Source organism: Clarias gariepinus, chromosome 14 (assembly GCF_024256425.1).
Source record: "Clarias gariepinus isolate MV-2021 ecotype Netherlands chromosome 14, CGAR_prim_01v2, whole genome shotgun sequence".
In the NCBI taxonomy this organism is placed as follows: Eukaryota; Metazoa; Chordata; class Actinopteri; order Siluriformes; family Clariidae; genus Clarias; species Clarias gariepinus.
Window position 1 is genome coordinate 12,996,433 of NC_071113.1, and position 11,663 is coordinate 13,008,095.

Genomic DNA, 11,663 nt, shown 5'->3' on the forward strand with positions numbered 1-11,663 from the left:
ACAGGGAGAACGTGCAAACTCTATGCACACAGAGACGAGAATCGATCCTGGCCGGGAATCGAACCCGGACCCTCGAGCTGCAAGGTGACACTGCTAACCACTATTAATTAATATTAATAATTGATATTTTTTGTGTGTGTAGATAGATAGATAGATAGATAGATAGATTATGAGTGAATTTTTTAAATAAAGGTTTACAGATGAGTATGGCTATGAGAGTCCAATCTTGTGACTCTTGTGTTTATAACATGGCTGGACTGGCCATAGGGCATACCGGGCATTTGCCCGGTGGGCCGATGGTGATTTTCGTCTTTTGTGGGCCGGCCGCCCATGTTTTTTTTTTTTTTTTTTGTAACTTTATAAACTATTAAAGGTGGCGGATTGGCCAATTGGTCATGATCGACTCTGGGCTGGACCAATTACAGCCGAGGAGGTCAGATGCACCCGCCCCCTTGCAACGGCTCAGCAATCACATATCATTGCTGAACAAAAATGGAGAACAAAAAACGCAAAGCAGCAGGAGGAGCCGAAAAAATTAGCGCGAAAGAGGGAAAGGGGAGGCAGGAGGAGGAGAGACCCGAGGCGGCCGGAGGAGGAGAGACCCGAGGCGGCCGGAGGAGGAGAGACCCGAGGCGGCTGCCGGTCCAAGTGGCAGAACTGAACCTGAGGTAGCCTAAGTAAAACCAAGTAAAACCATTAAAAGAAACTTATAAACCAAGTAGGTGTAGCTTATTTTCGTTGTGCTTGCTAACTTTTTACAGTCAGTTACAATAACTCCTACTGTGTACTAGTTAGCATGATGACAGAGTTTCTATGCTGGTGCTATGATGTTACTGAGAGTGAATTATTGATAAGGTTAGTTAGTATGGGTTGCCAAACGTAAAAAATGTAATCGGCCCGTATTCAGAGAAAATATTACGCGTTACGTATTGAGGTGGAAAGGAACGCGATTTGTCCTGTATTTCAGCTAGAATGAAGAAAAAAAAAAAAAACCCACAAAGCTGGAGTTATCCTGTGACTTTACGCTGCGCAGCTGCCTCGGCTTCTCTCATTCTCTCCCCCTCCTTCTCCTGTTGATCAGCTGATCGGTTTATCAGCTGTTTGCTGGAGCCACAGCCATAAAAGCTGCTAGTCATGATCGGTTTGGATATGTGAGAGAGAAACATAAAGGTGAAACCAGCAGATGTCCTTAATGAATCATCAGAGTTGAACAGGTGATGGAGAAACAGGTTTATCTTTTAGGTGACATGAATGAGTTAAAGGGAAGTTATGAACTGTTTCTGAGAGACAAATAACACCAGGATCCTTTTCTACATAGCTGGTAACTGTGCAGGGGCGGGTCTAGCAAAGTTTTGCTAGGGGGCCAGGTAGGGCATTAACAAGGAAAGGGGGGCACAAAGAAATTCTTTTCTTTCTTATTCTCATTTTAAATGTCTAGCTTTTAAATAATTATCTGAATCTTACAACCAAAGTGGTCATTTGATGTTAAATGTATAGAAATCCATTATCATTTATAGTAAATATTAAGTCTAAAAATATTAAGTCTCTGTAAGCCCAGTAAGCTTACCATCTGTGCAGTCTGAAATTATGTCGAAGAAAGATGTTAAATCTATTTAATTATTGTAGAAAAATAATTAATTTCTGTGCATTTGTGTTACGATTTAGCTGGTTGTGGCAGCCCAGGTCTCTGGATGACACTCCAGCGATCGTGATCTCTGTGTTTTGTTGTGTTGTCAGTTCTTGTGCCATGTACTGTGTGTAAAATGGCATCAAAAATTCAATTAAGTGTTATTCTTTCTCAACTTTCTTTCTCTCTCCTTTCACTTTTTAAAGGTTGCCATGTTTAAAAAAATATTTTGTGCTGCCATGCTGTTTGTTGATGTGGTAAATAAATAGTTTATGAAAATATCACTAAATCTCTAATTTATTAATTTTAATACTCATTAATGATCATGTCTCACCTCTAGTCTTCTGTCTTAATTTCAGGTTTCCATCATGTGTTGTAGATAGATAGACTGCTCGACTAAGCAGTCTTTTGTTTTCCGCTAAGTACTGTTTAGAATACCAGAATAGGGAGGATGGTGTAGGTTTAAGTTTATTAGATTGATACATATATACCAACAGGACAGTGTACATCGCTGTCAGAACAGCGTTTGTTTTCATTCAAAGGCTTTATGGCTTTGCCAATAATACCTAGTGGGCCGGTCTCTAGTCAAAATGCCCGGGCCGATTTTTTGTCCCAGTCCAGCCCTGGTTTATAATGTGGTATATTCTTAAAGGGTCGCAAATGTTAAAATATTACAGTAGTGTAATTTATATTTACATTTAGCAGATGCTCTTATCCAGAGCGACTTCCAAAAGTTCTTTGAAGTCATTGATAAATCCTTACACTTGGTTATTAGGTTACTGACTATAGGTACCATCAGTCAAACACTGTGGGAAGGTTTTTTTTTAACCCAAATACCTAAGAAACAGACAGATTTTGAATCATCACTTAAAGACTGCCAGTGACTCAGCTGTACAGACATCTAGAGAAAGTTAATTTTACCACCCAGGACAGAAAACAGTCTACAGTAAATGCATGTCTTCCTTGATCCCTGGGGGAACGAAGAAGTGTGGTGGTGTGGCATAATTTAGGACGGTTGAAAACAAGCTTTACAGCTGCATTTTGGAACAGCTATAGGGGACAAATGGTGCACAGAGGCAGACCTGTCTGGAGTGAGTTGCAGTAGTCCTGTCTTGAACTAACAAGGAACTGAACAAGCACCTCAGTGGCCTGTGTGGAAAGAAATTGATGAATTCTTCTGATGTCGTTGTCCAGGGGGATCATAAGATCCTGACAGGGGGATGAATCACCTGGGATGAACAGCAGTTTGGTTTTTTACTGAGATTTAAGTGATAAGCTGCAATCCAGGGAGAGTCTGCCAGACATGCTAAAATCTGAGTGAAAACCTGAGTATCTAAGGAGAGAATGAGTCAAGTGTCATCTGTTCTTTGTGATTGATTTAGAAAACCAACTTGAGCAGAAAATAGCATCTCTGCTGTTAAAGCTGCACACTGTTCTGCACATACCCGAGAGTGCTGTGCAAATAGTAATACAACAGCTTTGTCAAATTAATCAGCTATAAGAACTACTTCTGAAAAACAGACTAAGGGCTGCACTAGGTTGCTTAAAGGGGTCATACGGTCCTACATGCACTTTTTCAAGCAGTTTGGACTGAAATGTGTGTTAGGAGAGTGTGTACACAACCACTCTACAATGATCAGGCCAATCGCAAATGACTGTCGGTGTGACGCCACACCGACAGAGGCCCCCCCGACTATAGTTTATTGACACTGGTGTTTTAGCAAAGACCCGCCCCGAGTGCTAAGAAAGCCTAAGCGAGTGTTGTGTACAGTTGTTGAGTGTAATAGCGAACACAGCAGTCGGCTTTCACTACCGACATCTGAGCCGCTGAGGACGCAGTGGCTGAATTTAGTTTTTGAAGCTAACATCTCCGGCGATCTACCTAAATGCGTTCATGTTTGCGCTTATCATTTTTCACCAGACTGCTTCATAAACGCGGGTCAATATAAAGCAGGTTTTGCTAGGAATCTGCTCCTGAAAAATAGATCTGTACTAACGCTTTGTGTTCCTGCTTCATCTTCACCAGGCTCGGTGAGTGTAATTTCTTTTTCTATGAATCTTTGCAGATCGCCTTTTCTAATAATCACGATCAATGCGGAGTCAAAGTTAACTTACACTCTCATAGAACATGGTTATGTTGTCTTCTCTATGTACATCAGTCTCTATATAATTCCTAATCGCACGTTTATAATAAACAATGCATTAAGGTGATTGTATAGTTGCAAACTGTGTACGTAGGTGGAAAACTATATTATGCTTACCTTTGTAACGCTAGACGGTTTATAACGGTGTCTGTCAATGATTAAGAAATCATGTAAACACATCAGTAAACACATCGCGTTTGTATCTCTCTCAGTACGCTATTTACCCTGTGTTAGCTTCTCGGCTTTTTTTTTGTCGTTGCTCGCGGCAGCGTAACAGCCCGTTAATTCATGCCCATGCAGTGATGAGAAAGACAAATGAGTCGATGCATGTCCATTCTTTTAATTTCTGCACTGGCAGACGATATTATAAACTTCCGGGTGGGTTCCATACTTAAATCAAACCAAAAAACTACTTAAGAAAACAGACTCAGGCTCTATATTCCAGCTTATCTCACATTTTCGCACTTTGGACTGCATTACCTACAAAGCGTTGCCCGCACTGGACTACACTCCCGTGGCTATATCCGTGGCTATACCCCATGTGTGTTGTGAAGACACGCCCCACATAACTGGGGTGGGCTCAGCAGATGGCATTAGCATTTAAAGGAACATGTACTGAAATAGGTTGCTGAGAACAGAGCTACTTTTTTCAGGTAAAAGTGGTGTTTTTTTACACAACCATTGAAAATTTTTTATTAAAGTATATTACAAACTTTTCATTAGGACGCTAAAGAATCATATTAACTTATAAAAATGGGACTGGATGACCCCTTTAAAAAAACTGATGTATCAGACTAAGTTACTGTATGTCAGAACACCTCCATGTCCCACAGAAATACAGATCTTATGTAGATAGGCAGAATATTTAGGAGAACTTTCTTCCAGCAAGGGAGGAGTTTACGATTGCTTTAGGCTTTTAAATTGATGGTGGCTTTGAATTTCCTGGACTTTAAGATAGCAGAGCACAGACACCCGTTGCAGGCAACATTTCCAGATTTTTGTTTAAAGTCAAAGCATCACTTTTTATAACATTACCCTCACCTCATTAGAACATTTGGTTACCTGTCTAAGATTTGGACAATGCGCTTTAAGAGAAAAAACTAATTCTTTAAAAAGGCAATGCAAAAATGTTGCTGCGACACTTGCTACAAAACACTAGAAAGCTGTTAGTGTAGCTGTAGTCTTGACTGTAGATAATTTTTCAGACCAAAAGGGGAGATAACAAAGGTTACCAGGTTTGATTGCCTCTTTCTCTTTGAACGTTCAAAGGGGAATTGCTCAAAACACTACAAAGCCAGGGTCAGTTCTTCTCATTATATGTAGATGGAATCATGTGTCATCCAGGCATGATCCGCTACTGACTCAAGCTCTGAGCATGATTTTGCTCAGATTGAATAGGTTGTTTTATATACAGTTAAACCCTGAATTGTGAGCATAATTTGTTCTGAAAACATGCTTGTATGTCAAAACATTTGTATATCAAAGTGAATTTCCCCTTAAGAAATAATAGCTTAATTAGCATAATTGCTTGTCCTGCGAAAACATTCGCTGACCTATAAAATTAGCTTGTCTTTTTCTTTTCTGTTACAGTGATATTATCTGACAACAAATTACAGTGCAATCAGTATAACGTGCAAAAGTGAATCCTGTCAAAACATTAAAGCATTTTGTAACTAAAGCATGTGTAACTAAAAGGTAAGGAGAATTAAACATGAAATGGTAGGCAGATGTGTAAAATCTTTTGTAACTGACTTGTAAAAGTAAGTTTCTCTTTATATTTTCTCATATTCTGCTTTAGTGTCTTGTACAGGAAGCACTCTGTCTGCATGGCATTCAAAAAACTACAAAGTACAAAGTTACACATTAATGTTAGGTTCAAGATTGAGTTCAAGCGAAATGCTTTAATGTTTTGACAGGATTCACTTTTGCACGTTACACTGATTGCACTGTAATTTGTTGTCAAATAATATCACTGTAACAGAAAAGAAAAAGACAAGCTAATTTTATAGTACTGAACAACAAAATACTAAATTAGAAATGTAAATATGGGAAACATTACATAAGCAGAACTGTACATGCAGTGTACAGTTATAAGGAAATGCAGTGCTTTTATTCTACATGTGCTGACTTTCCTGTCTGCCAGGCCACAGATTGTCTTCCACATCACAACACAGCATATCACATTGCTGACAAAATGATTTGGAGTGTCTTAGCCATCCTTTGCAGGAATCTGGATGTTTTCACTGCAAGAACTGCAAGGTATTTTAGAGAACTGGTTAATCACTAGTTGATCAAACACTTTAAACAATCTTGGTGTTGGTGAAGTCGCCGAAATCATCGCTCATCATTTTAGGTATCATTTACAGAACAAATGTCAGTTAGAATTATATAGAAAATATGCACAACAGATGATGAACCTTTCAACCATTTTGCATATAATGCAAATAATACAATGAACTAGTGCTTTAATATTTTGGGGGTTAGAAGATGTGATTATGACGCTATGATGAGGACATGTAAATAGAGGATGTGAGATTCTTTTGGGAATATGCTTCAGGCAATTTTGAGAATTTCGGTTATTATTTGAGAAATGAACCAAAGTAATTAAGAAAAACTGGAAAACCAGTTTATACTTTTCAGCATTTATGATCATGATCTGCTATCATTTCAGACAGTTGGACCCTCAAAAAATCCAACTTCGAATCATCACTCCGTAATACTCTTTTTCCACGTATCTTCATCCTATTCTTTGTAAACTTTTGCATATATATGGCTTTCCTCCCTGTTTCACTTCTAAAAAAGTGGTTTCTTGGCTGCTACCCTTCCACAAAGGCTATTCCTTAGTCAAGGTTTTTTGATGGTGTAAGGATGATCTTACCATCCAGAAGATGCTACTTTGCTGAGAAAGGTCCTTGCTGGACCAAATTTCTCAAAGAAGAAACTATAAGAAAATTCTCCTCAACAATTTTCTTGGTCTTTACTCCTATTTTTGTCCATGGATCTGCAAATTCCTCATGCTTCATTATGACTACTTAAAAAACTGAACAACATTGATCACCAAATATAGTCCAGGAAACTGGTGACAGGATCATGCATACCCAAGGCCCACCCATAGATTGACTCCAGTCCAATCCCACAAAAAAAAAAGCCATTATATAAAGGCACCTGTTTCCGGTTTTAAGTAAATGGAACTATGAGTTTTTGAGTTTGTTGTACTCTTTTTTTGTTGTTGTTGTTGCAAATCAAATAAATTGTCATTAGTCTTTCGGCTGCTCCCAGCAATGGGTCGCTACAGCAGACAATCCAGTCCGCACACAAGCTTGGCACAGATTTTACGCAAGATGCCCTTCCTGATACAACCCTCCCATTTTATCTGGGCTTGGGACAGGCACTTCATCCAGTTGTTGGGAACCGAACCCGGACCAATGACCCAAAGCCGCCTGCTTCAGTGACACAAGGGTAACACAAAAAATCTAGGTTGTCATAATGTTAATGGTTTTAGTTTTTGTGTTAATATATAATGCAAAAATACTTTTTGTGGATTTATTAATTTTTATTAAATGAATCTGTAAAATGGTTAGTGGAATTTATGTATGTAATAAATTATGATGCCATTGATTAAAAATTAGCTTCTTTCAGAGGCTAAACAGGTTTTATTGACAGGTGTTTCAACAGTTATTTACATAAAAGTTATGTATGTTTTCTCTCCATTAAAGCCTAATATAAACACACACTGATTTCTTTTTTCAACATTTAGAAATAATTTAATTTTAGATAGAAACACATACAATATAAAATGTGCAGAACAGACTTTAGAGTCATAAAGCATTACTACTACTACTACTAAGTCAAGCAACCATCATTTTCCATACAAGACTTATCTGCAATGCTAATGTTGCTACAGATAAATCTAAATGTGTAAATAGTTGGCTATGTATCATATAACATATTGGTAATATTACTGTAATGAAAGCCTAAGTTCAGAAAGATCACTAAGGTAATCCTTGTTGTCTGCATAGCTCAGTGCTTTCTCAAAGCACTCTACTGCCTGTTGTTTTTCTCTTCTTTCCTTATGAACGATTCCAAGTATTCCAAAGGCTTCTCCATCTTTTGGGTTGTGCTCAATTCGTCTATTTGCAATCTTTATCAGATTTTTAGCACTTCTCTTCCCTTCATCACTTTTTGGATTTATTTTCAGACATTCAGTGTAGTGTTTGATGGCAGCAGCCTCACATTTCATCCTGTACTGCTCGAATTCTGCATAACACAGAAGAACAGACTGGTAGTTATCTTTTTTTTCTTTAGCTTCCTGTAATGTATTCTGGAACAATTCATCTGCTTTTAAAAAATCTCTGTTTACCCCATACTGCAAGGCCAGTTCACTCATAGCAATAATAAAGCTGGTCTTCATTTCAGTTGCTAACTCTAAGTGGTGGATGCACTGCCCTTGAGCATGCTTAATTTCTTTATGTCTCTTATGGTATCTCCCTGCTTTCTTCAGATCTATTACCTTTTTCTTGTAGCAGAGCCCCAGCTGATGATGTATAAGAGCTGTATTGGAAACTTTCTCTAATGCTCTTCTGAGGAGGGCAATGGACCTGTCCACAGAGCCTTGATTTCGGAAATACTTTCCAACATATCGAATAACATGAGGGTGTTCTGGAGACCCTTCTAAGGCTTGCTCTACTAGACTTTCAGCCTCATTGTACTCACTGCGCTTTTTTTGTGCAGACAATTTTAGGCCAAGTAACACCTTAAGAACATCATCATTTGGGTTAGTGGCTATGGCCCGTCTAAGTTGACCAATTGCAGTTGAAGCCTCTGAATCTTGTAGCCGGTAAAGAAGAATTGCAAGGCCGGCATTCCATTCAGCATCCTCTGGGTCCAGTTTCAGGGCCTCATTGAAGCACCCTTTAGCTCTGTCATAATATTTTCGAGAAAACTTAAAGAAGCTCCACCCTTTCTCTCCAAGTACTTCAGCATAGGGAACAACTGGATATTTCTTTTCAATGTCTCCAAGTTTATTCAGGTAGATTTCACACTCTGCAAAATTACCTATATGATAATATAACCATGCAAGATCTCCATAGACAACAACAAGCAGCTTCTCACAGCTATTTCCATGAGACTTTGTGAGCTCTACAGATCTCGTAAAGTCGGTAAGTGCCTTAGTATTGGAGCCTAGTAGAAAATTTACAAATCCCATACAGCTGTGTGTGCGTGCAACTCCTGCCTCCCTTCCAAGGTCCAGGTTAAGTTGTTCTTCTAGCCTGGTCAGAAGATCAGTGAGATCCATATCATTTTTATTCAGCCCCCAAGTGAAATGGCATTCCAGCTGAAGAAGTCTGGTTTTTAAATTTGTGTCTTGAGCTGAACTGTTAGAAAAAGAAAGAAGTCAGATGAACAAAATAAACTGATTCAAAAAATAGAAAACAGATGCACATTCTTTAAATGAAAATGTACTGCTAAGAATCTTCATAGGACTGTTTTTTAGATTAGCATGCATTTCCATTAAACTGTAGCATATAAAGTGTAGTACATAAAATTTGTATGTTATCTGTTTAAAGTCTTTAGTGTGCTGGAGAAGATTTTATGGAGGGGTTCAACTCTCCAATAATAAGCACAAGATCTCAGCCAAAGATCCAGCAGCTCTAGAGAAGAATAATTGTTATGACGTTGCATAAGGTTGACAATGCCGTGAGTGCACATTAAAGCTAAATGCGGTTCAATTAAATATTTAGAGCGTGCGACCTTTATGGCCGGTCAGTGTAGAACGCGAGACGACATGACGTCATTTAACTGGACCTTCCACTGTCACTGATGTGACACCTTTATGGTCACATATTTACTGTACATTAGGTGTGTATATATTACACTGTAAAGGGAACTTAGCGCAATTTAAAATGATTACGTATATTTCTTTGTCAAATTAACTATTAAAGTCATAAAGTTACCGTTGCACTTTTCCCAAATTAAAATATTAATATTAAAGGAACAAATACCCCCGATAATGAAAGAATGATACGATGTATACTGATTAAAAACGCTGTACTTACCTCATCATAATAGTGTATAGTATATACAGTATAAAAGCTTGAAAACAGAGAGACTATAGCGACAGGGATGCAGGATATTTAATTCTCCGCCCGTAAATCCATGAAAAGAAACTGAAAGTATCTTTCAAATGCAACCGAACTTGTTTAGATGCCATTATGAGGAAAAAATAATACATTCATTTAAAAAACACATACATTTCAACAACGAAGTCACTCAAAGACAAAGGCAATTGTTAGTCTATCACGGTTTTTTAACCCTTCGCCAAATTAAAAAAAAAATGCCACTGCGTTTTGTATACAGTAGAGCTTGAAGACACAAATTTAACAGCTGTCTCCGCTAAAGTGATGGGAGCCAGCAGAGGGCAGCAGCGGCACACAGGGAGAGTAACAGTGCGGGAGAACCGCCCAGAAGTCTCCAGGCAGATTTACCCCGGCTGCGTTCCATTCCGAAGTGTACTTCACAGGGTGCGCCCTTCCTCCTGCTCTGTGTGCAGGGAATATCGGTCAAGGGAACTTCCCTCAACAAGATTCCACCATCCGAAACACTCTGCAACGTCACCGCACAGACGTCACTTCCTCTGTGCGTTTCCCTGGTAACATAAGCGCTTTAGATACCTGTTCTTGCTGCTGTGGAAATTTTACACTAAGGAAATTAAATGGACTGTTTCTTGAAACTAAAACATTATAAAACAAAACCATTTTAAAACATATCTACATATACTATTGTACAGTATATATGTTATAACTCTTGTATAACTCCTAAATAAATTATTTGATTAATTTACAAGATGTACAGTTTTTTTTTTTTTTACAGATTATTAGCCTATATAATACTAAGGATTTAATTATTGTGTCCTATTAATATAATGTCCTCAATGATGATGATGATGATAATAATAATAATAATGATCATAATCATAATAATAAATATATACAGTGGAACCTTGTATTAACCTTGGTCTGTAAGAATTTGGCAAGACCAGCAAAATCTTTAAATACACATATTTTAGTCTTGACATACAACTAGTACATATGCACTTTCTCTGCTGAGCCTCACATGATCACAACTGAGCCAGTGGTTCTTCTCTCTTGCACGCTGTGAGATTGTGGGTAATAGTCTTTTATGCTCTGTGTTAGTGCCCGTGCATCACTCGTATAGTCAACATCCTCGTATGTTTGGGCAGAGGTGGGACAAAGTCATTGTTTGGCAAGTCACATGTAAGTCTCAATTCATTGCCCTCAAGTCCCAAGTCAAGTCCCGAGTCACGACAGGCAAGTCCCGAGTCAAGTCCCAAGTCAAAGGCCAACAAGTCTCAAGTCAAGTCCAAAGTCCTACGGTTTGACTTTCGAGTCTTTTCAAGTCTTTTTAGCAGATCTGTATTTTACATAAAAATACAAATGTTAGTAAATGCTAGTAGCAATGTAAAATGGTAGCACATATTCTCAATGAAGTAGGCTACTTCATACAAACAATAACGTTGTTTTCTTCACAGAACGTTAAAGAACTTTGCTCCCTACCTTGTGTGATACACTTACGTAGGCTACCTTATACAAACAATCCGGCTTTCAAAATCCCGCTCAGTATGAACCAGCAGGGGTTTGCAGATTATAGTGTTTGAAAGGTGACATTGAGGAAATGTACAGTCTCATTGATATAAACATGCAGCTTGTAAATTACTTAGCTGATAAGGTAGTCTTGACATTCATTCAAAACTTACCTCAAGTGTCGAACAAAGTTGGAAGTTGTGGCAACTCCATCTGAAATCTTCGATACTGCAATTCGTTTTTTGTTAACCACCTCGTAATTGTTATAGCCAAACGAAACTACCTTCGTTA

At 38.4% G+C, this 11,663-nt stretch overlaps 1 protein-coding gene across 1 annotated transcript; it reads right to left on the reverse strand.

The window, feature by feature from the left end:
* Window positions 1-7,455: 7,455 nt before the first annotated feature.
* LOC128540931 (interferon-induced protein with tetratricopeptide repeats 5-like) lies at window positions 7,456-10,168 on the reverse strand. The gene is made up of 2 exons (XM_053510928.1): window positions 9,828-10,168; window positions 7,456-9,146 (listed from the first exon to the last, which is right to left on the reverse strand). Exons 1-2 carry the CDS (start codon window positions 9,833-9,835, stop codon window positions 7,730-7,732), a joined length of 1,425 nt encoding a protein of 474 aa, XP_053366903.1. The 5' UTR covers window positions 9,836-10,168; the 3' UTR covers window positions 7,456-7,729.
* Window positions 10,169-11,663: the final 1,495 nt, after the last annotated feature.